This window comes from Limanda limanda, chromosome 22, assembly GCF_963576545.1.
Source record: "Limanda limanda chromosome 22, fLimLim1.1, whole genome shotgun sequence".
Classification (NCBI taxonomy): domain Eukaryota; kingdom Metazoa; phylum Chordata; class Actinopteri; order Pleuronectiformes; family Pleuronectidae; genus Limanda; species Limanda limanda.
In genome coordinates, this window is record NC_083657.1 from 16532667 (window position 1) to 16558157 (window position 25491).

The 25491-nt window shown below is 40.6% G+C and overlaps 1 protein-coding gene across 2 annotated transcripts in view; it reads left to right on the top strand.

The window, feature by feature from the left end:
• Positions 1-25491, top strand: part of lrch4 (leucine-rich repeats and calponin homology (CH) domain containing 4) — a 47557-nt gene that overhangs the window by 17320 nt on the left and 4746 nt on the right. Inside the window, exons 2-18 of one of the 2 annotated variants that reach the window (XM_061066081.1) lie at positions 5389-5533; positions 8002-8131; positions 8434-8539; positions 9627-9873; positions 10394-10490; positions 11694-11805; positions 11911-12005; positions 12100-12152; positions 15872-16024; positions 16377-16445; positions 16629-16683; positions 16760-16823; positions 17752-17853; positions 18103-18200; positions 19206-19343; positions 20090-20167; positions 20517-25241. In XM_061066081.1, the coding sequence (XP_060922064.1) occupies positions 5389-5533; positions 8002-8131; positions 8434-8539; positions 9627-9873; positions 10394-10490; positions 11694-11805; positions 11911-12005; positions 12100-12152; positions 15872-16024; positions 16377-16445; positions 16629-16683; positions 16760-16823; positions 17752-17853; positions 18103-18200; positions 19206-19343; positions 20090-20167; positions 20517-20759 (1985 nt within the window). In that variant the 3' untranslated portion in view covers positions 20760-25241. Of the gene's footprint in view, positions 1-5388; positions 5534-8001; positions 8132-8433; positions 8540-9626; positions 9874-10393; positions 10491-11693; positions 11806-11910; positions 12006-12099; positions 12153-15871; positions 16025-16376; positions 16446-16628; positions 16684-16759; positions 16824-17751; positions 17854-18102; positions 18201-19205; positions 19344-20089; positions 20168-20516; positions 25242-25491 lie in introns of those variants that run through there. The other variant, XM_061066082.1, reaches the window with a different exon arrangement.

Consider the following 25491-nt stretch of genomic DNA (forward strand, 5'->3'; position numbering starts at 1 on the left):
AGGTGTACAAAGGATCTTACAAAACCTTTGAAGACCTCAGACTATGTTGTATTTGGGGTTGTTAAATGAAGTGAAATTTTGAACAGCAGATTAAAGACCTGGCAGTTTGTGTTGGTGTGTTGAACAGAGCCTCTGAGAGGCCTCATGCCATGAAATACAATCTGAACTATGTACCCTTGTTCCATGTGTTTCATTTTGTATGGTTTGTTTGCCTTTTGCGATGCTTGGGCTTTCCTTGTGTTAAGAGGGTTTATAATAGCCCCCCCTTACCAGTGTGTAAGTTCTAGAGGTCAATGGGTCAGTAGTGATGTAATCGTCGGATGTAGATCCTGCTCCATCACAGCCTGGCCTCTAATTAGACGCAGTGTTCTTCTCTGACTGATCCTTTGAAATCCCCCGACACTGTTTTAGGCTTTATGGTGTTGCCTCACTGGTCCACATACCTCTGCCCTTTTTTAAGAAAACCACGGGAAGTTTTGAAAAGTCTTTCTGACTTTTCATTTTGACAAAAGGATCCTATCATGAAGACTTTCTTAAGTTCTTTCTGAAACATTAATGCAAATCAAAAGGTCATCATCAGCCGATGACAACTGTGACAACTGCAAAGTTGTCACAGAGATGGATCAGTCGACATGCAAGCTTGGTAGTTGTGGTCATAATATCTGTATCGTCCATAACATTCAATTACGTCAAATTAACTTTACGATTAATGCTCATTACCTTACCACATAATTCAATCAGTTGCAGTCTGGTTGCAGGTTCATCCTACGTATGTAGTGTGCAGAAGACTGCTGCTGTACTGCTGTGCATGGTTTGAACTTTGAAAGCCTATTGCCACACCACACTCAGTGATTTCATAGCAGGCGTTTTCCATTAGCTGTCGGAGGGAGTCTGCGTGTTGATCCTGCCAGCGACCACTGAAACTCCTCTCGCTTGGTAGAGTCAACACTGTATCTCTGATGGTCTGATCTGGCAGCAAGGAAGAAAGTAACAAATGTAAAATATGGTGTAGGACGATGACAGATTAGCTCCCTAGAGCTTTAAAAAAACATCTACCCACAAACCATCTTGAACTGCATGCACATGTTATGTCTTTGGTGCATCTACTGCCGCTGAATCTTTCTAGGCTAATGATAGTTGACCCTGTTGTTAAACCTGTTACAAAATCTGCCTGGTCACCACAGTAGCTTAACAGGGGCCAGCCTAGGTCAGCACGGATCCTAATGTGGCTAGTTTAAGCAACATGTAAATAACCTGGAGATAGGAGGCAGCTGCTGAACTGGTGTTTGTTCTTTTGGTTGTTGAGCATATTTTTTTAATGTGCCTCAATAGCATTGCATTTAGCCAGTATGGAATGTTTGCACAAAATTGGGCTTTTTGTGCGTACCAAGTGGGAAACTTAGATTGGTTGTTGTCATTATGACAATTCTGCCATTCATTAGGATCCGTAGAAGCAGTACAAAACACATACAAAATACAGTTTTGATTGGTGTTGCCTTTTTTGTGCATTTAGACACTAAAGTCAAAATGCTCTGTATATGTGGTCTTATTTTCCTCATTTGAATCAGTTTTAACATCCATCGAATAGATGGTATACTGTATCCTATAGCGCTGCAGCAACTTATTGATTTAAACGTTTATATTCAATGGTAACAATAGGTGGCAACTAATATAATAATCGATTAGTCAGGACTGTTATAACGCAGGGCACACACACACATTGTGGCTAATGGCGGAGACAAAGACTGCTATGTCTGTCAAAGATCTAACTTGTTTTTCCAATAAACTTCTGGAAACAATACAAAGAAGCTTTAGTCTGTACCAAAAACATAATTGACAGATTAATCGTTTATTAAAATAGTTGCTGCCCTATTAGCCTGTATAATTTCAAATTTCTCTGCTGTTGATGACAATTATACCAACCACAGTGAATTTCCCTTTATCACAAAATCAAATCGGAACTGGTTTGAGCCACATCCAATCACAAATGGTCACTCGTATCACAGTTGGAGTCAGACAATCTTAAAACAATATACAAAGTGGGAACAGGGCATGTGTGTGTAAGCTCTTTTAAACGGAAGGTTTTACTTCTAGTCATGCTGACCCGTCCTCCCTCCTCTTCCTCCTCCTCCTCCTCCTCCTCCTCCTCCTCCTCCTCCTCCTCCTCCTCCTCCTCCTCCTCCTCCTCCTCCTCCTCCTCCTCCTCCTCCTCATCATCACAGAGCTCACAGAGTTGGCTCTGGACCATGAAATAGTCTGAGTCCTGCTGTGTGAACCTTGGCAGATCAGTGAGAGCCTGGACATTACACTGCTTGGCCTCTCCCGTTCCACAGCACATGCTTTTCACATGATGCTCATATTGAGTCATTCTGGCTTTGTTACAGCAGCGATCAGGACGTTTAAGCAGAAAGGCCTCCTGTGGGGAAGAGGGAGCACGCTGAGACTGTTAATGTATTTCTTTGTATAGGAGGACCAAATATGGACTGCTTCTGTAGCAATGCTTTGGGTTTATGTTCAAGATAAGAGCAGGACATACTCTCGAGATGCGAAGTGAATGTTGTCATTACGTGGTGTATGGAATTACACATGTGCGTTGCACAGTCAAAAAATACTTTTATTTTTGCAGCAGAGGTAACTTCCAAATCCAAAACTGGAGCTCCCACGTTCTTTTGCAACAGCAAATGGAGAACAGACAATCAGTCCATCCCCCAGAGCAGACACACACACCGCACACACACACCGCGCACTGACACACACACACACACACACACACACAGAGCACTATTTCCACCCCCACCTATTGTTCAGACAGCTCCCCTCCAGCTATGGGACAGTGAAGAAGGAGAGAGGAGGAGGCCTTGGTGCTACTGTACACTCCACTCTCATGGTCCCGTTAACAAATACTTGCTGTGGTTTTGTTCATCCCCTCTTAGATGAATGTAGAAGTAAAATATTCATCTGTTTTATATTTCTATTTTTTTTGATAAATTGCTTTTTTAATTAATAAAATAATCATTAAAAAAATGTCAAGCAATATTTAAAAAATACCTCAAACGGTCTTAAACGTCATTGTGTTTCAATGTTACAAACAGTGTGAAGTCAAAAAATATTCTCTTTATGTTGCAATATCACACAAATGAGATGTTGGAACCAATAAACATCAGTCATTGTTGCTATAAAAATTATGTATATGATGAATCAATTATCCAAATAGTTGCTGATTAAGTTTTAAATTGACCTATTTTAGAATGAATTTCAGCTTCAAGGTTAATATATTTTTCGTAAGGAAGATTAAGCTTTCTGAATCTAAGATACGATGAAAAGAAAAGAGTGAACAACACCTACTACGAAGCCCCACATTGTTTATCTATCAGTAAATGATATTCAGTGGACCATGTTCTAGATGATTTTCACACTACTGTTCTTCTACATCTAATTTAGGTTCACCAAAATAAAAGCCCCACAGAAGCCCTGACAAAGAGAGGAACTGCCTCCTCTTCTTCCTGCTGCTTCCTACACAAATCAATAAACAGCCATTGGGCTGTCTGCCATTGACAGACTTTTGTCTCATCCTGCTGCCAGCCAAAGCTCAGTGCTAATGGTGCTTTTTGCAATTACCACAGCTCTATACACGCTCTATTGATGCTTTTTATTCTGTCTGCGGCATGCTCTGATTTTTTTACACTTTCATTCTGCTGTACAGTACATATAAACAAATACTGTATTTGTGTAGATAAGTAGTCTTGTTGAGGATGTCAGTACTGAGCATGGCCAGCAACACAAAAGCCATTAACAAGAGGTTTGGGAAAGCCAGATTTTTAAAGGCCTGTATATTATACAGGTAAAAGTTATATATAGAGAAGAATGAGTCCAGATGACCACTATTTTTTTTTTTTTTTTCAGAGCTACCATGATCAAGCATTTAAAAATAAAAGGTTTCTACAGGTCAATTTCTACTTAAATTGAAAATGTTACTTAATTTCTACTGTTTTTATGAATAAAAAAATTTGAGTTGTAGGGGATCAGTATATTTAACCAGGAAAATCTGAAAAAAATCAAGCGTAAGATTATGATCTATAATCTACTAATTCCACAAACGTCTGTCTGTCTAAGGAACGCATCAAAAAAGATGACGATAGACATCAGTGGTCGGTAACTGGGTCAAACCTAGGGTCAAAAACACCACCAGATCAATTAGTTTGATTATTGGACTGAGACACAGATATTCACATGTCCTGCGCCCTTTCATGGCTTCACATTTATAGAATCACCTCTTCTTTGGCAATGCTTTATATCAAGATACATTAGAGACCTTTTATTTTGAAAAGTTGTGAACTTGGGTCCGAAGATTGTGATTGCTTAACAGATTTCAGTTTCATTTTATGAAAACATTTGTTATAAAATCTTCACTGCAGATAAGTAGAATGAATGCAAAGTTTTCTAACTTCACTCTGCACCAATGACGATTTAAAAAACTCTCTGCACACAACATCCGACAAACAATATAATGGGACTCATAAATGATTCATTCACTAATGACAGGAATAATTCTGAAGGAGCTCCAGAGCTTTACCACAGGCCAAGAAAACAGGCATGTTAAGAATGGGCACTGCACTAGTATTTTAAATGGAATAGTTCACCCATGGAGGGACTAAATGTAGGGTAAAGAGTTGAAGTTTTGCAGTAGTACATCCGGACTGGGAATGTTAATTTGTCTTTCTGATGGTAATCAGAAATGACTGGCATTCCTTTGTCCTTGAAGGTGGATGAGAATGGCCTACTTTACCCAAACTCTGGAAATAGGAAGTGGGAAGCAGTCTATAGCAGCTATTTCTGGAAACACTCACCCAGTTTGGTCGAAATTGGGCGAGTGTTGGCCTTCCCATCATAGTTTCATGAAGCTGGTTGTCAGTGTCAGGCCGGTGGTTTGGAAAGTAGCATGGAAGTTGTCACATGACCAAGGACACAGAAGACACAAACCAAAAGTGTGAATTTGTTTGATGAATTCTGTGTTATAGAATTTTGGATTTGGAGCACGATTAAACAGAATGATTGCGTTACAAACAAGAGGACTTGTGACAATGCTAACCAGTAGCATCAGGGGAATTTTTGGCCTCTGCTGCATTCTTTTTCTTATTTGTCTTTTTAATATAAAACAACTTAATTGAAATGCAAAATGAATCACTGGAGTGCTCCTTTCATTTAATTCTTTACTTAAATCTTTATCATTATCAGTTGTCAAATGTTTATTTTTAATTCTATCAACCCCCTTTTTCATCAGTCTGAAGGTCTAAAAGGATTTATTAGATATTTGGATGAATACTGAAGTAACTGGATGTAATGTCTGGTCATTTTTTCATGTGTGTGTATTTGTCTATTTTTTTTCAGACCTGTCTAAGAACCGTATCTGTGAGTTGCCGGAGGAGCTCTGTCAGTTCATCTCTCTGGAGACACTGAGCCTTTACCACAATGGGATGCGTTCATTGTCCCCCAGCCTGGGCAACCTCCAGGCTCTTATCTACCTCAACCTCAGGTAACTCTGCACCATGCACATTCAAGTTGGGTGTGCTGATCTACTCATTGTACAGTGGTGCACATTGGCACTGAGTCATCTGGATTCTATATAGATCAATATAGAAGATGTCTGGTTACTGTAACCGTGGCAACTAGAAGTCAAGGTAAACCCTCTGTCATCTTGCTGCATACAGGTATTCTTAAATATACTTCCAATGCTTCTGTTTACTTGCCTTTAGCAGGACATAACAGAACAGTGACTAACATGAGGGTAGCTGACAAACCAAGAAAGATTATTTGCAGTTGGATAAACTCAGATCAAATATTCTGATTCATTTTAATGTGCGTGCGTGCGTGCGTGTGTGCGTGCGTGCGTGTGTGTGCCCACCCACCCCAGTGGTAAACTTTAGTTTACTCTACTACAGTGCAGTGTTAATTTCGTTAACGATAACGAAAAATATTCGTTAACGATAACGAAAAATATTCGTTAACGCCCCTTTTCCCATGACGAAGACGTAACGAAATGGATCTTTGAAAATAACAACTATGACGAAATCTATTTTAATTTTCGTTGACGAAACGAAAATGTTGGCGGTTGACTAAGTCACAACAATTTTTAAAAACATAATCGTATCAGGCTGTCATGAAGTACCCGGAGCGGCGAGTCTGTGTGTGCGTGTGTGTGTGCTCCGGTCCCGAGGCTCCGCCCCCTGCCGCAGCACACTCGCTCAGAGAGACACAGGAGATCAGAGCTCGTTCACGTGAAGCAGCTGACTGACCGGCTGCTTCTTAACTATGGAAACAGTGAAAACACAGAGTTTCTCTGGTCTTAGCTGCTCTGAGATCAGCGCCGCAGCTTCTGGATCAGAGCAGAGGCTGCAGCTGGTTTCTACCGAGCTCCAGCTTCTGTGTCCTCCTCCGGTCTGATCTGCTCTCAATTTTTGTTTTCACATTTCGCCAACGCCAACTAAAATATATAGGCTGCAGCTATATGTTTTTATTTATTTCAAAATAGGGTACTTCTTATTTCATACATTTCCCACAAATATGGGGATGACTCAAATAACCCTACATAGTTCTGCGTTTAATTTATTTCAAAGTAGGCCTACACTTGCCTGTGTATTTTCTTCTCCTCTTCATAAGCATTTGGTGTTTCCCTTTGTTGTAACAGGTAAAAATAAATAAAATGTCAACAGTTTTCTTTATTGTTGTTCTATAATTTCATAAATGCAATAATCTACAGATTAGTATAGTATAACTTTATATAAAATTTGATCAGCTTTGTTATCAAATATGTTTTGCGGCTCCAGACAAATTTTATTTGGGGGAAGAGGGGGCAAAATGTCTCTTTTGATAGTAAAGGTTGCCGACCCCTGCTATAGACCTATAGGAGGGACATCTAATGGACAACCTAAGTACTGCAAGCTAGACTAGTATGCAGTTGTAGACACAACACAGGGGGTCCCTGGACCTGAGAAGGGAAGATAAGGAGTTTAATGTGGCTATTAAATGTGACTAAAACTAGACTAAAATGTAATTTGTTTTCGTCGACTAAAACTAGACTAAAATGTAATTTGTTTTCCTCGACTAAAACTAGACTAAAATGTAATTTGTTTTCCTCGACTAAAACTAGACTAAAACTAAGAAGGATAAAAATGACTAAAACTAGACTAAAACTAATATGCATTTTCGTCAAAAGACTAAGACTAAGACTAAATCAAAAATAGCTGCCAAAATTAACACTGCTACAGTGACAGGTCACTCAATGGCTGCTTGTACTTCAGCCTCCAGTCATCTGATTGGTTCACCTCTTGTGGAAGAGGATTTGTCTTTAATGCCACTTTTGGTTGAAAATGTGATTGTAGATCTGCTAAGGTCCTTTTCAGTACTATCAAAAGTGAAATAATGGGAGATTGTATCGTTTTGCACACATGATATAAAAAATACCTAAGTATCAATACTTTGGCATGCATACAGGCTTGTGTAAACTGAAATTAAGAAAACCCAAATTATAAGGTGGTACTTGAACAAACTGTATCTCTGAAACAAAGCTGTCGTTGGAAAACTGCATTTGAACCTAAGTGTTTTTTTTAATGCTTGGAATTTATTAAAACCTCACAAATCCTGCCAAGACCTTTCTACAATAACACTGACACCCCCTCTGATCGACTCTACACTATAATTTCACTGTTGCTAGGAGACCAGAAAGACCCTACAGGTGGTTTGTAATATAAGCTCCAAATGTTGGCTGGAGTCAAGTATAAAGTTAACCAATAATCTCTTCTATGAATCTATGTGGCTGCACATTTTTTGGACGGCCAACCAGTTAGCTAATTAGTTAACCTGTGATATAAGAGACAGTTTTTAAACAAGAGTGTTTCCGGGAATACACCTTTGAAAAGTCTTGCACAATACTCAAGTGGATATCCCTCTTGAATGAGCTCACTCTTTGTATGTGTGTGTGTGTGCGCTTCTTTGTCTCCACAGTCGTAATCTCCTGTCCAGTTTACCCCCGTCGGTGTTTCAGCTTCCTCTCCTGCGAGTGCTCATCGTCAGCAACAACAAGCTGTCTTCGCTGCCCGCCTCCATACACTCCCTCACACACCTTCGACAGCTGGTACGATACTCACACTTTACACGCACAGTGCTGTCTCTCATCTACAGAATCTTTCGGTTCTCTAACTTGGTGTCGCTCAGCAACTGTAGATTTCTATGGTGATTGAGGTTGAAGAGTCACATTCCACGGGTTTCATGCTTTAACTCCAGAATTTGTATATCCTTAAGTGTTATAATTAAAAGTCTATTTTCTGTTTTAAAGTCTGAGTTTAAAGCCTGGGGTCTCTAGATTTATCTCTGCTGTATTAAAACAGGTCAGTATTCTTGGTTCAGTGTGTCCATCGCTGTGTCTTTCTATCTCAGGATATAAGCTGCAATGAGCTGCAGGGTTTGCCTGCAGAGCTCGGTCAGCTGGAGTGTCTGAGGGACTTAAACCTGAGGAGGAACCAGCTCACCACACTGCCTGAAGGTATGTCATCTCCCCTCCGTCCCAAAGCAAAGCCACAGTGATCAGCTCGGCTCTTTGATGAACCCAGCAAACACTAGAAATGTTTGTGATTCTGCTCAGTTTTTCTGATTTCATTGACGATGGTGCAGATATCCTTGACCCCTAAACTGCCCAGTCAAAGCACTGCTCTGTGTGGCCACTGCAGTGGTTTCTAATTGCATCATTATTGTGAGATATCGATTGTTTGCATGCACAAGTATTGAACTGTTGTCTGACTTAACGCAACCCTAATGGATCTTATATCCTTAGCGGCTCATTTTCTTAATCGTTAGGAGGAAATGGAAATCAAATAGACTCCAACTGGAGTCAGATTCACCAGCTTTTCTATATCCAAACTTCTTCCATTTCATCTCTGTGTTTGTAAGGACAGTGCCGATGAACCAACAAGTCTGTACACGTGCCAGCAGGTTTATTCAACTTTCAGATATCCATAAACGGGTTATGTCACAGTTATGTAGTAAATGTTGGTGTCACTTTCTTTGAATTTTCCACCTACAGAGACTTTTCTTTTAGAAAACTGACCATACCTGACACTTGATCATTACCCTAATGCGAAGTAATGTTAATTACTATATCATATGATTTCATGTAAAAATTTGCATTCAGATAACAGATAAATAATCTGCATCTATTAGCTTCTTATTTAAAAATAATGTTTATGGAGGATGGAAATATTGTTGCAGCTCAAGTGGTAAATTCACAATAACGCACATGTCACAGCATTTACCCTATCTTTATCACACCACAATCATTTCATACTGACATACATTCTCTTTGTAAAACAATATCATTCATCAACTGTTTCCAGTTGCCTCCACTAACCCTTTTTAACTGTTGCTGTGAGGCAACAACATTTCCTGCAAGTTTTTCACAATCCAACACGACCAGAAAGAGTCAGTTGTGTAATCTGGCTCTTAGTAAAAAGTTGTACTGTACAGGCCCCAACATAACCATAAGCAATACGTTTGATTCATCAAAGGCAACACAGATTGCAATGAATAATGTAACATACAATAAATAAGTTGACTTTTTACTTTGACCCATGCAGAAATATCCGAGCTCCCTCTTGTCCGGCTCGATGTGTCCTGCAACCGCATTTCCCACGTGCCCTTGTGCTACCGCCACCTGCGACATCTCCAGTGCATTATGCTGGACAACAACCCGCTGCAAATGCCGCCTGCGCAGATCTGCTCCAAGGGCAAATACCACATCTTCAAGTACCTCAACATGGAGGCATGCAAGAGGAGCCAGGAGGAGCTGGAGAGACACCTGAGACCCACTGGATTCAACAGCTGGTGAGGAGCGGGAGGGAGATTCTTACTGGTCCCAACGTCACATATCCCAAATGACATCTTTAACGTAATACAATAACAATAAGGAGACTAAATAAGGCCGACATTCTTATTCTTCTGATAATGGAAGTAACTACAGTTGCATGTTATAGGATCATGGAATAATCCAACACAATCTGCATGTGAGAATACACTCTTGTGCCAAAGCAGGAAGAATGTGAGGTCAGAGGAGAAAGGTGAAGTAAATGCCGAATGGTTGATAAACGATGGCAGTGTTAACTAAGAGGAAGCAGAGCTTATCAGTCTCTGCTTGAATGGAGCAGCCTGGTGAGCTGTTTTCATGAAATGCACAAAACCAAGGACAGTGATAAGATTTTTTGACAGAGCATTTGATCTGAGGCAGAAAAACATGAGTCATTGCCTTTTAGATTCGTGACCCCGACCCAACCCAGTGTACGGGCGGCTCCTGTGTATTTCCTTGTGTGTGTGTAGTGACGTTATCCTAATGTGTGTTTCCCTGCAGCCTGTCAGACCATGAGCTGTTCACAGGTCCGTTTGGTGGACTGGACTCTGGCTTCAACAGTGTGGACAGCGGCAGCAAGAGATGGTCTGGGAATGAGGTGAAGGATACACACACTAACTCTAACCCTAACCCTAACCCTATGTCCAGTGACTTAACACATGATAACAAACAAAGATACCTATGTTTTCGTCTGCGTGTGTTTGTTTGTTAGTTCGCAACTAAAAAACTGCTGGGAGCGGATCCAGGAATATTTTTTTATTTTCAACATATTTGTTGATTTCTCAAAGAATCCTGATGAAAAACATCAAACATGTCAAAGGACTGATATTCCTGAGTCTGTGCAGCTTGGTACAGATACAAATAAATATCTAGTGAATCTAAACTTCGTTTCATGGGCCTTGGCGGAGGTTTGCGCTCTCCCTTTTAGTTCAACATGTAACTCAAAATGATTAAAGGTTCACTGGGATTTTGAACTCATTTACCCAGTCAATGTGATGTAATTTTACTCTTACTAAAATATAGTAAATTATTGATATCATTATTTCATCCAATTATGACAATATGAAAAGAGCAAAGCGCTCTATTGCCCGATTCCATTCTGCTGTTGGTTGAAAGTGTAGAAATCAGACACTAATGCTGTATGTTTCACATTATCAGGGGACAGCATTGGAACGATTGTTCGCACTGTAAGGTGCTGACTTGACACACCAGATGGTTTGTTACATGGAACCATTTGGGAAGGCTTCGGCAGAAAGTGTTTGGAAAAGGGCGGCAGCTTGCAAAAGATACTTGGCTGGTGATTGGATGAACCATCTGTCTTTTCCTTTGAGAATAAATCTATGAATCAGACTACCATTGTAAAATACCAAGATTGGCCGACATCAATGTTTCTGATCCCAATCATGTCCTGAACAGTGAATATAGATGGTTACCTTCGGACCGGAGATACAGGGTTCCACGATTTAATAACGTGAGACTGAAAAACTCCTTTGTGCACCAGTTGATTCCTAGAATGAAATATGGAACTTAAGCCCAGATCAAATGTACTTTAAAGGACCTTAATCATCATCCTCTTGTTAACCTACTGTGATATGTGTCTTGTGTTGTCCTTGTGATTTTAATGTTATTTTAAACATATGCATTTTTGCTTCCTGTCTTCATTTTTGTTAGCTGTGATGTTGTAAATGGAGCTGACATGTGATGCAAAAACAATTGGACAATAAAGTATCATTATCATCCTCACCCTTCACCTAAAGATCCATGATTCTGTGACTGACTGTGTGTGTCTGTGTGTGTCTAGTCAGCAGACGACTTCTCCGAGCGTTCCCTCCGCTTGGCTGAGGTCAGCAGAGACCAGAGGAACCTGGAGGAAGAGGAAGAGGAGGATGTATCTCCTCAGGAAGCGAACAAAGGTAAGGGACTTGAAATCAGAGTTTGGAGGATATTGGAGTTTCTCAATCTGTAGTATCTGTCTGCACATTTAGAGAAAAGACAAACTCTCCTGCTTCTCTTTGCAGTGAACGGCGAAGCTGAGCAGGTGGACTTCATTGACAGCAGTGTAACGGAGGAAGAGGAGGAGGAGATCAGGCCGGATCCACGCACACCTCCTCTGGTACCTGTCTTTCACACAATGACCAGTAATTGTGTCATATCTGCTGTGTTATCTCAGAACAGGAAACTTATTGATTGTATCATTGATTTTTCAGGATCAGAAGGAGAAAACTTCACCGTCTCAAACCCAGGACTCAACAACATGCAGGTAAATCATGTAGAGGGTACTGTACAGTGAGAGATACACTATGCTTCTTGGTCCCGACTAGGGCTGTAACAGTTCTCAAACCAAAACCGATGCGATACTTAAAGCAAAACCATAACACTTCTCCCTGCCCAAACCTACAATCTTCTACAGCGGCAGGTGAAGCCTGTGTGTATGCAAACGTGTGTCCAATCACACTCCAATCCAATCACAACCCAGCGTTATCTGAACCAACACACAGAAGTGACTAGTAGCTCCAGCAATAAGTGTGGAGGTTGTGGTGAATCGTCTGTTTTATCTTTGCAAAAGTGCGTTGTAAAGTCTGTGTGTTGTCGCTGCTCCGGACCAGACGCCTTGTCTCTTTAGTCAGTCAGGAGGAAATCAAGTGTCAGAATCAGGTGGATTGTTTATTCCTCGGGGAGTTTCCCTGGTACTGACCGACAGACTTCACCATCGACGGTACTGTGAGTACATATTGTTTGTAGAAACGCTGTTGTTATGAAAGCTGCAGCGACGCTTCCCTTTCTGTTTAATTTCCTGTTGTTGGTGTAAAAACACAGAACAGCATAACTAGCTCATTCATTTGGTCACATGTCGAATCCTTTGGTGCTAAGGAATGGAATGAATGTCAGCTGCACTTGAAGGAGACTTCGAAACAGGACAGCCTAGTTGTGCCACTGTTATGCAATCGGTCATCAAATTCAGAGATGCAACCTCTGAATTGGGTCACAGCTCTGGTGTGTTGAAACTGTAGCCACACCCAGCTGTGACGTAACTTGGTAACGCAGGGCCACAATACATCAGTGCCACACAGGGTGTTGTTTCTACTATTTGGAAGGAAAAGCCAGATCATTGGACTGGGTGCAGTAACTCTAAAACATAAAACAATATTATTGGCAGAGCAGAGCAGGATTATTGTGGAGGAGGAGGAGGAGGAGGAGGCTGCTTCTTCCACAGTGCAGGGGTGAAGATGTGGGAGTTTCTCGAGTCAGCACATGGTGGAATGGTGATTTGAAAACTATCACTACTTGTTCATCTGCTTTGAGGAGGAGGGAGGACATAAGCTCTCAACTTTTTTCCTTTTGGCATCAGATGGTAGGAACTCTACGTCCTTGTTCAGACACGGTATCAACATCCATCCTGAGAGATCCAGTCACATTTACTCCTGATCGGATCAGACTTCCAAGATCTATGTGCAAATAAACACGACTGTCATTTTGTTCTTGTGAAGACCAAATTATGTCTCTACCTAGTCTGAGTTACGAGATGTGTCCGATGACTAGGGTTGTGTGTATGTTTACTGATTTAAGTAAATGTATCATTCATTATGCGTTGATCACTGTGGATATTGTGACAGTGGCTTTAAACGAATGGACTCTGAGAAGCGTAAAATATGTTTACACTCTAGCAAGTCAAAGATATCAGCTGAGTAGGCTGTTCTTCCTGTGGCCCAGGACCCATTTGCTTTCACAAAAAATAATCTGGACACAAGAACAACTCCGAATGTGGTTTTTGAGATCATATCTCAGGACACGCTGAGGACAAATGGTTGTGTTGTGTTTAGACCTGTACATAGCGCTGACCACTTGAGATTCAATCACTCAGGATGGATGTTAAAACCGGGTCTGAAAGGCGTCTACCAGATGCCGAGGTTTTTCAGTATATTTACATATCACCCTCAGTTCTACTCAGCCAGCGTCTGTGACAGTCTTCCATTTTAATCAAGTTTGTTTTTTCCCCGGTTGGAAACTGTGTATTTAGTTACTCAGAGTGACAGAGATAGGCAAGGTTTTATCACTTTTTTTTTCCGGTTTCCTTCTTTGTTTTACAAGGTCACTTCACTGGATATTTAAAGAGCTGGGAAAAGTCAATACTCTGCTGTTCCCAGTGCGATTTCCCCTCACTGCTGCTCAAACTGTACAGGCTCTGTGCATGTGGTTGCTGTTATCTTGGAAAGTTCACAGTACTGACACACTGGCTCACCCACGCTCCACTCATAACATAAACTGTGTAAGAAGGTGTATTCCATCCAAACTCCCACAGAATCCTTGTTTTTCTTTGGCATGTAGTGTGTTCATCTACATGTCTTTGTGCTGAAGCCCAGAGGGCAGCTTTTATCATGCTGCTCTGCTGTCCCATAACCAAGATAACCACATTCTTGAGACTGCAGTTCCCATGAGTCCTATTGGCTACTTTTTAATATGTGACCCAGTGCCATTGTTCGCAGCCTCTGGAGCAACAAAAAAAACCACGCTGCATTGTTCTGAATCTTTGAGTTTTAGTAACTGTACTGTACTGCTTAATTCATGACAGGGAGTGTGTGAATTGTCCACTAGTCTGTTCCTTCTGACTGAGGATCTGTTCCATAAACACAGCATTTCATAATCACAAACAAACCGATGTTCCAAAACTCCGCTTCAAACACTTCCTGTGGGACCTCTAAAATTAGAGTACAGACCTGAAATGGAAAGTCAACAGAGTTTGTCAAAAACATTAAAAAATAAAAATCATAAAGCAGACTATTCTTTTTTGATTTAGCACTTAATGATCAAGTTTAAAGTCTTATATGTTCTTATTTTAATTTTTTTAAGTTCTGCTCCTGGTCAATTAGTCATAATAACTATAGAGTACATTTGGATGGATCAACAGTCATATCTTTAAATGCCTAATGGAGCAGGAGCAAGACTATTAGATATAGATAGATAGATATTTAAGTGTTTTAGTGACCTTAATAATCGGTCTGATAATTCTGTCTGTATGTTGCTAAATAACCATTCCATTCCAGACCTCACGCTTTGTATGTGTATTGGTAAATGGTCTGTATTTATTTAGCTTTTCTAGTCTTGATGACCACTCTTTACAGTCCACACATTCATTCACTTTTCCCAACACACATCACTCACACACTACCTTCACAGCTGTCAGGGGCAGTTTGGGGTTCAGTGGCATGCAGAATGGGGGCGACTGGGATAGAACAGCTGACCCTCTGGTTGGTGGACGGCCTGCTATACCTCATGAGCCGCAGCCTCCCAAAGAAGTCCAGGGTCTAATTTGATGCGATTTGCAATGTGATTGATTAAATATTGATATATTTTTAAACAAACAGTTGACCAGCGCTCTGTAGCAGCTTTAAATGAACAGTTGTACTTTTCTGTCCCTCAATTACTACAGTTCACACTCAGCATAATGAATCCTCATAAGTTATAGACCCAGTTGTTCTGGATTTAAACCTTTTAGCTTGGGGCCAGGATCTGGAACATCTCATCAGATGACTTGAGACATGAGGTTCATCACTTAAAAAACATGATATTGGATTGAAGGAGAAACAAAACACAATCATTCAGATTCAATTGAATTCAGCCCTGGAGCCCGATCCTGAACCATGATGTAGACTTGATGTTCCGTTCATTTTTGGGAGCCTGATGATTAAGTGGGGCAATGACTTAACTTTTGAAGTCATTACAGATGGGATTTTACTTTGGACCTCACTTTTAAAGAAATTGTGAACAAAAAGACAACAATGCTGATTATTTCTCTCCTCCAAGAGACAGTGGAGTTAACTGAGCTTTCCAAATTGCAAGAATAATATATGTGTGTGTTTTTTGTTGTTTTGTTTTTACAAATACCTAAGTGCAAGTCCAATCAGAACATTTGATTTGTCTGAATTGCCTCATTGATGTTCTCTCTCTCTTTTACTGTCTCTGTCCCTGTCTGCTCTGCAGGTCCAGCCTCCACGTGGAGGTGGTCCCCCCGTCGTCGCCCTCCTCATCTCCCCTATCCCCCTCCAGCCCCACCCTGGAGGAACGCAGGAAGCCGGGAACCCTTCTCATCTGGCAGGAGAGAGAGCGGCTGCAGCAGCAGAGAGAGAAAGCCAGGTTAACCCTCACACTCACTGACTTTCATTAATAAATACCAATATTTTAACATGATTTCTTCATCTTTAAGACTATTGTTTGATGTGATGTCAGGACTGAAAGCTTCAGTTTACTGCGGGCAAAGAAGGAGGCTTCTTAGAGGAGGCTTAAAACGTATAAATGGATTGGACGCAGACGTCACATGACATGAGCAACATGAAAGTGCTAAATGCAGACACAAGCTTCAAGAAGTTTTTATGTGTGGAGCAGTTTGTGCTCCTCTCATAAGAAGCAGCAGCTCTCTGTCAGCCACTCCCTTCTGCCTCTCATATCTAATTATACGCTCTCCATGTCCAAAACTCTAATTTTGCAGTTTGCTGAAGCCATCAACCAAAACAGGAAGTCACGTGGCCACGGCACCGCAGGCAGGAAGTAGTTCAGCGTAAGTTAGGCCTGTCGAACATATTCAAGACACAGCTGGGCGACAGACAAGACACTGAGTGGTGATCCCAGTTACCCACGTATCATAAATTATCACATTTTCCTCAGTGTGTGCTGGGTTCAAATGAAGAGAGACATGAGGGTGTTTATTTGGAGAATAAACTGTGTGTATGTCTCCCCCTAGTGGTACATCTCCAGAGAACAGCAGCTCCCTCTCAGGCCTGCGGCAGAGATGTGCAGTGAGTAGCATCCTTCATGTCTTCTGTGAATGTAGCTGACTCCTCTGTTACTTATGACGTGTCTCTTTTTTATTAGAGCGCTGAACAGATGGGCACATTGTCTCCATCAGTACTTCTCCAGCGCTCCACCAGTAGACCAGGTACAATACAAACACACACACACACACACACACACACACACACACACACTCAAACTATTTATATGAAGAGATGATCAGTGGTAAAATACTAAACTAGTAAACTCAGTGTTACAATATCATTGATATCTCTCCCAGGCCATCCCCACTTTTTTGTTTTCTTCTTTTAAATCTCAACACAATGACTCACACAAATAGAATGCACACTTTCGGACAAGCAATCCTTAAAGACAAAAAGGGATTAGAGTATTCTGTCATACTTCATCAAGCCTGGCCGATCACTGTAAGAAGGTGAAATACATGTCAAGTGGCATTCTTCCTTATCTAAATACGAGAATAACCGAAAAAGTCATTAATTTTCACTCACTAAATAATTAGTAGTTGTGCCAAAACTGACATAGGCAAATGTTACATAACGAAAACTCACAGTACCCGAGGTTGGCATTAAATATTCAGTCAAATTCTAAGTTTTTGGCTCTTAAGTTAGGCTCTGCTGGTGGATTTTCTTCTTTTACTGAGTGTGAAAGTTTGTTCTTTACCTTGAAAACAACTCAGTTTGACATGAGGAAAATCCTTGCTCAAAGTGATCCAATAACTATCTTTCAGAAGATTTCAACACCCTTTAAGTAGAATTTTGATTTTATTATATAATCTAAAATGCTCATGTACTGTGTACTCTCCCGCCATAAATAACACTTAGTACATACAAAAAGTTTTTCTTCCATCTTGAGAGTTTTTTTAAAGGATTTTCAGAGCTTAGAAACAGTATCATACTTTAACTCCCTTCCCAGCTTTAAACTCAATCTCACAGTTATTTACCCAAACTTCTCCTGTGCTGTTGTGACATATAAACACCATGGAATCCAGATATGTTCTTTGTGTGTGTATCTGGCTCACACACTGGTAACTTTGGCCTGAATGTTTCCATCAGATGTCCTGCCTTCCCCGAAGACGTCTCCTCCACCGGGTCAGACTCATAAACCCAACAGCTTCCTGTTCCGCACCTCCTCCCGGAGCAATGTCAAACCCACAGGTAGAAATGCTTGGATTGAACCTCCCTCTTTTTGTCATGATAGATAGTTTGATAATTTCTCAAAAACACCGGTAGAAATACAGCTTTTTATGATAACATATTCAATTATAAGAAATGTATGATGTGGCTCCATGACTACGAGTTTACATACATTACGATTTCTAATTGTGATTAACTCTACACTCACAAACACACACAAACACGCTGCATCAGGAACGGTTCAGCACTGTTTACTGTCTGGTTTTTCAGGCTCCATCTTTACTCTGGGCGAGTCCGGCAGAAGTGAGTCTCGCACGACGCTGCGTTCTCCTAAAGAGGATAGACAAGACATCACACATCTACGCAAGGTAACACACTACATACCACACAGGTTTTATTTTATAGAGTGAATTAATGTATTGACTACACTATATTGAAACTCACTTGTTATCATATGGTATAGATGAAATCAAATGGCATTATTAAAACATATTTGTATTTCTTATATGCATTGGTCGTTATACGTCCCTATACCTGCCTGCTTTAAATGGAATGGACCTTTTTCTTGGCCCATGGTAATCCTGGTTGTAGCTTTCTTTCTGAAACTGTAAAAATTACCTATGATCAACTAGATTCAGCTTTTTTTGCACCAATTTTATCATTAGTCTTAATAAAATTAAACTAAATTAGCTTTATTACTGCTCACCAAAATACCTCCTGTCTTTATTCATACATGTCGGCTATTACAGAGGTTCGTTAAGCAATCAACACATTCATCAAACTCAACGTCACAACTTATGCTCAGGATCCAGCACTGCAGCAACAAAAAGATTGTTGTGCTTTTAATTTGTTAACAAATTGCTTAAGAGGAAGTCATTCTATGAATCTTGCTGCTATGACAGAGATCACCACCTGAAACATTTCTTAATGTCTGTGTCAGTGATAAAATTTATCAAAATGATCTGGTGGGACAGAGATTATTGTTGGCAGGCCACCTTTGAACCACCGAACACCAGAACACTGCAGGAGGTTGTCTTGGGACAGATCCCACTGCCTCGCCCCTTATGACTGCAAGGCGCTGTTTGCCTGTTTATTCAAAGTTACTTAATATTGAATGTATCACATGTCCAAATCGCACCAAATGCGTCACTTCCTCGGGCATCACTCCTCGGGCAATACACGCCAAGTGTGAAGCTGAATGGAGGAACGGTCGAGACATGCACTCCACAGACACACTGAGATTTCTGAAATTAGTAAATGTTTCCACACCATTACTGTGATAATCTTGTTCGTTAATACTCTGTTCATGCTATAAAATACTTTTATTTTATTTTTAAATACACGTGATGACACAATCTGTCTTCTTTACTCAGACTGTGGAGTCTCGGCTGAAGATCAATTTGCCGGAGGATCTGGGTGAGGCCTTATCCAACGGCACCATCCTCTGCCAGCTGGTTAACCAGATTCGACCACGCTCCGTATCAATCATCCACATTCCCTCCCCAGCAGTGGTGAGTGTGAAGAACTGATCAATTCTGTCCTCTCTGCCTGGAACTGATTGGTCGTTGATGATGTTCACTTCTTTATTGGCTAATTCTGTTCACGTCTGGTGCGTTGAGGAAAATTACTAAAACCACTAAAGTATTAAACTGAGATTATCCAAAGGGCAGCCAGTGTGAGAGGAGCTGTGTTGAGTGTATTGACAGAAGATGTTTGAGCAGCTTTGTGGACTTTCGTTTTTTAAGGCCCACTCGCCATACTAGCTCCTGGACCTTATGTCTATCACCAAATCCATACAACATAAATATCAACTGTCAAATTGTAGTCTGTCTCAAGCTCCATTCGTTTTGACCAGCAGTTTATGGTTGCATATACTGTATGTTATAATGTAATAGAAGCTGTACTGTCCAACAGACTGTCAGACCTGACCAGATCACAAGTGTAAAGTACATCTGTTCACACCTGGTATAAAAATGCTTCCTGAATGTGACCACTTGTGATCCGATCTCACCTCCAAAGATTTGACCAATAAAGAAAAGCATCAATCATGGGTTTGCGTCGAGCTCATTTTAATAGGGAGGTGTCCCTCTGAAATATAAAAGAACAATTAGGCTTTAAAGGGCCTGATACTCTCTGAAAATGAGGATGGAAAATTGACACCATCCGGATCCCGACCAATAAAAAAAAGCAAATCAATAATTTTAACTTTAAGGTGATATTACCCAAAGGTGATCGTGTTGTACTTTTTTGTTTGCAGCCAAAACTTAGTTCAGCAAAAAGTCGACTCAACGTGGAAAACTTCATCACTGCTTGTCGCAAGCTGGGAGTCCCCGAGGTAAAGCAACCTATTATTATCATTCTCCCGCTCTCCCCCTTTTAACACACCTCATTGTTGTTTTGCCGACTCAGATGTTGTAATGCAAAGTTTACAGAGGTAGTCCAGAAGAGTTTCCCACCTGCTATAAACTCAGTTGTTTTGCTATAGTGTCCTGTCAGGGTTGGACTGGGAACCGTTCAGGTTTCAGCCCAACCCTCACTCTGCTTTGTGTAATTCTACACTGTTTTGTCCCTCTCTTGTCTCCTTAGTTTTAACTACATGTATTTTCCTCCTGTGTGTGTGTGTGTGTGTGTGTGCGCGTGCGCATGTGTGTGTGCGCGCGCGTGTGTGTGTGTGTCCTGTCCAGACCGATGTGTGTGCGTGCTCTGATGTGCTTCTATGTAAGCTGCCCGTTGTGCTGCGCTGTGTGGCAGCCCTGCTGGCCGCGGAAGGGGGTGGAATGGCGGAGGACCACTCCCCTTGCCACTCCTCGCCTTCGTCTTCATCGCCCTTGTCCTCGTCTTCGTCGCTGCTGTCCACAGGTTTCCTGCTCTTCTACTGTGCGGTCATGGCCCTGCTCTACGTCGTCTACTGCTACCTTCTCACCTAGAGGAGACACACACAAAACAAAGTACTTGCATAGTCACAGCTCTACACACATAGTGAACACACGCATACATGGAAACTGAAATGTGTGGGTCAGTCACAGTTGCTTTGTGTGAGGCCAACACACAGCCGCTCTCCCAGCTGTCATCTCAGACAATACGCCGCACTGTGTGCGTGTGTGTGTTTGGATGTGAGAGCGTGTGTGCGTTTTTTCAGTTTACACACTCTCTGTGACTGTAGAGCAGATGTCTTAAGTCCTGAGAGTGTGTGTTGGGATGTTGGAGCCATAAAGAGCATGCTGCAGAGCACCTTTTAATAGAATACACTACACACAGCTCCATTTCAACCTTTTAAGGAATAGAAAGCACTAATGTGATGGACAGATACTGTACGAGAGTAGATGAGAAGTGAAATGCCTTAGCCTAGATTAGCCTTCACTCAGTTACACTGTAAATCTGAGGCAGAGGTGCTCAGAGGCGAAAAGGATCTCAGTGGTCGGGACATGAGTAGGCAGAGCGAAGGAAGCACAAACATTTACACAGAACGCCTGTAATGCATTTTACCAATGCACCCTTGTAGATAAGCAGCAGATACAGTATATAACCTGATCAGGGCCAAATCATTCCCAGTCCATACTGGAAGATCCTCCTCCACAACTTACAATGTTACACAATATCCACAACAAAACATGGAGACATTCAAGTTAGTTTAGTTAATGTTGAGATCAGAGCCCTCAAACAAGCACAAGTTCTTTACTCTGGCCCTGTTCAAACCTGGTGTTGACATCAGATCTAAGATGTGTTGCCAATGCTACCTGTGTACATTTACACCTCAATTTAAAGCTGTCCACCTTAATCCCACGTCATACACTGACACACACAACTAAATGCCAACATATGCAGGAGAAGCGGTGCAGCCATCAAGCACATATGGATCCAAAGTTAACTTTTATAGCTGCATTAATTATTAGAACTTGCAGGCAATATAGCAAGTTGCAAAAACACAACCTGTGACCCATCACCTTTAAAAACTGACACGTCACACCACACAGAGAAGTTACGCATTCATATGGAGCCAGTGTAACATCTGCTGTAAACATCAGCCTGCGGCCGTGAGACTGAACCACTTGGGTCAAGTTGTTTGCAATGAGCTAAAGGGTTAATGCTTAAATTCACTTTTTCATATTCCCACAATCATACAGTTGTTGCGTTGTGTAAAATTTATTTTTTATGCAAACTGCAGCTTGTTAAAACTTGGGTTTGACTTTCAAAGCCTGTTCTATCAGATAAGATAACATCCTACTTACAACCCTAATGGCTGAGTTCTGGACTCGTGGCAGAATCATTAACCAAACACAGGCAGTCGGACCAGCGTGTAGAACAGAGTTAGGAAAACAGTGATAAATCTCAAGGGGTCAGCAGGATGCATCAGTAACTTATCAAAAAGCTCCTGGTTCTAGTCAGTACTGACAGAACCGTCAACATATTCCAGAAAAGTGTGGACGGCTGATTAGATATTTTTGAATTTTGTATTCTTCCACATCACAAGACTGTTGTTCATCAGCTTTGCTCACCAAACCACTGAGATCCCTTCTGCCCAGTTACAGCCTAAACTCCAGTCTGCATGTTTGTAGGCGTTCTACTCGTCCTGCCAGAGCAGCTGTTCAAGAAACCTGTTGAAGACTGAATAGTGAATGTGAATTTTTTCTTTCATTTTATTTTTAGCATTGAGGCAGGTGCAGGTTATTTCAAATGGACCGTGGATGTTTAGTAATGTTATATCTCACGCTGCAATGGGACAGCGAGACAAATGATACAGTGCCTCTTACTGAATGAACTCTGACCACTTGCAGACTGTACTTGTGTCTGCTATGTTAACTGTGAGCAGCAGGTGGCAATGTCGCTTCATCAACCCTCCCCAAAGCTTCATGCCCTACCAGATGGTACAAACCATAGATATATATAAGGCCTTATATATATCTCTATGGTACAAACCCTCCCCTCCTGGATGCTGCGTGCGTGTTAAGTATTTTTTGTGGTTGTCACTGGTCCGTTTGACCGGCTGATTTCATATGTGTATAAATGTAAACGGGTTATTAAATTATTGCTTTTTTATTTATTTTTTTCTTTAACTTTTTCTATTGGTTAAATTTGTCCCCAGTGAATAAGCAAGGCGTCACTAATTTGGGTTCAGCCTGTACGCCAATGGTTCTACAAGCCTGTTTAAGCTTTGTTGAAATAAGTTTGTTCTGTAAATCACACACACAAAGGTTAATTAGAAGTAATCAATATTCAATTATTCAGAGTTAAAATAATATTTATTGTTTAAAAGTTTTTGCCCTTCGTTTGATTGGTAAATAATTGATTTCCAAGAGATTCGGACACATTTCACAGAGCATTAAATAACCTGCGCTAATTCGGCCACATGCTGTGTTGCTCATAGCCGGTCAACTACACTCAGATTGTAATCTGATTACTGCTCTCCTTTGACTGATGTGGGCTTCAAAAGATGATGATGTAAATAAGCACGAGATTGTTAAGGTTCAAGATGTTAAAGCGAGTCTAAACGGAGTCGTCGTGAAGTAAATAATATATTTAAGGCTTTTTTTCTGTAGCTGTTTGTGTGTGAGAGAGCAACATCACTATATCAGCACATCTTACCTGTTTTCTTTTAAGACTGGTTTAAAATATGGAGCCCCAGAGTGTTAAATATATATTCATAATATTTAAGGAAATTATTATTTGATTGAATGATTTTGATAATCTGACAAACTAAGAATATATTCAGACTAAACTCGTTATTATATGAATTTATGTGATTATTTTAGTTTTCATAATGACTGGGCTGATTCTTGCCTTCCTTGAAGACGTCCATGTCCATTCTCAAACCCTGGACTCCTTCATGCATTACTGAAGTCAATGTCACTGTCTCTAACTTCCTGACGTTCTTTCCCTGCACTTGAAATCCAAAACGTCCAAGTCTGTGAATTTCTGATGGTAGCTGGTCCTTACCCCCTGATTTGACCCATCAAACAATGTTATCAAAGGAGCAGGACTGGACATCTTTTCCTTCAAAGACAGGCATCTAGTCAGTGCACTAAATCACATGCCCCTGAAGCAAGCTTAAAAAAATCAACCCACATTATCCAGTCTCTCTTTTTAAGCTAGAGAGACAACGTCGTCCTGAAATAACAAACTCGATGTATCAGTAAATAATCACAGTGCACAAAAACAGTAGATAACCTCTTTTATTTAGATCAATAAGGCTTCAGGTGCTAGTGAGGCAGTATTGTTACTCAGTAGGACAATGGAAGTCAGCATTTGTTACCTTCTGTTGGCTCAAGGTCCAAAGAGAAAATCGTTTTTTGGCTCTTTCATTATTGTGTCTTTTCTTGAAGAAAGAGGTAAATCTGGAGTAATTCACCAAACGTGCAAACCCAATGCAGCTGGTTGGATGGTGATCTGTAGGTAGCATGTCCATCTTTGTTAAGCTACGTCAAAACAGAGACCAGTTAACTCACTAAACTTGCTGTGATTGACTATTGATTCAAGTAACAGGAGCTAACTGGCTAATTTTTGTAGCAGTTGTTGAGCTTACATGCTTAAAGGCCTCAATGAAATAAAAGACACAACCTTTTCAATCCTGTGATATTAGCCAATTGTTAATTTATCTCTTATTTGCCAAATATGGAGGAAAAAAACAATACCATCGCATTTAACATCTAATTCTGCCAGTTATGTAAGTGGTGTCAAAGGACTTACTATTGAAAACTTCAGTAGTTGTATACAAAATTAAATGTGACAATATAAAAAATAAATGAACTAGCATTTCATGTTGGTTCCTTTATTTATGTGTGTATATATATATATTTCAATTTATTTGTTTATTTATTTAATATTGAACATGCTGGGGCCCCAGATTTACAAAAGACTTTCTGTTGAAATTTAAATATCCTTTTCTTTCTTGATTCACTCGTTTAATATGCTTTACAGCACTAATTGGTCAACCGTCCATTTCATGTTCACATCTCTGCTGTCTCAAGGTCAGAATGTCCCCTGTAAAAACTTCCCTTTCCGTGTTTGAGGTTTTTATTACTCTGCTGTTAAGACGAATTTATACTGTTTCAATTCAAATGTATATTTTATAAATGAAACTGACTTAGCAGCACACAGTAACTCATTCACTGGCTTAGACCAAGCTATATTCTTAAATATGTTAGGGGAACAGAAATACTGTTGTGTTTTATATTTATATGATACCCTTGTATAATTGAGAAACTTTTTTGAGTTTATATAAATCTATATGTAAAGGTTTTTTTTTGTTCATCCCGCTGTAAAGAAATTATTAAAACTGAAAACTTTGACCATATGCTGTTTCTCTGCTTGCTTGCTGTCTTGCTTTTGCATAATCTGCCAGAAACTGTTATGTGTGATCAGGGTATCTGCAGCTGCCTGAACATCCTAGTTTGACAACAGAAAAAATCGAAATGTGGGAGTTTAAATGTGGCAGTATTCGATATTTTTGCTCCTGTCGTCAAATCCCATGAGCCAAGCCAAGCCAACAATGAATGCATCACACTGACGAGTATTCTCTGTCCTCAAGCTCCTTTGTTGTCCTGCTGCTCACCACACCCACCAGAGCACCAAATGTAGATTCAGCCGACACTTAATATAGTTTCCAACTCCAGTGTCCTTCTCTCGAATTTGGAAATTGCTCATCCTATATATTTGTCGTAT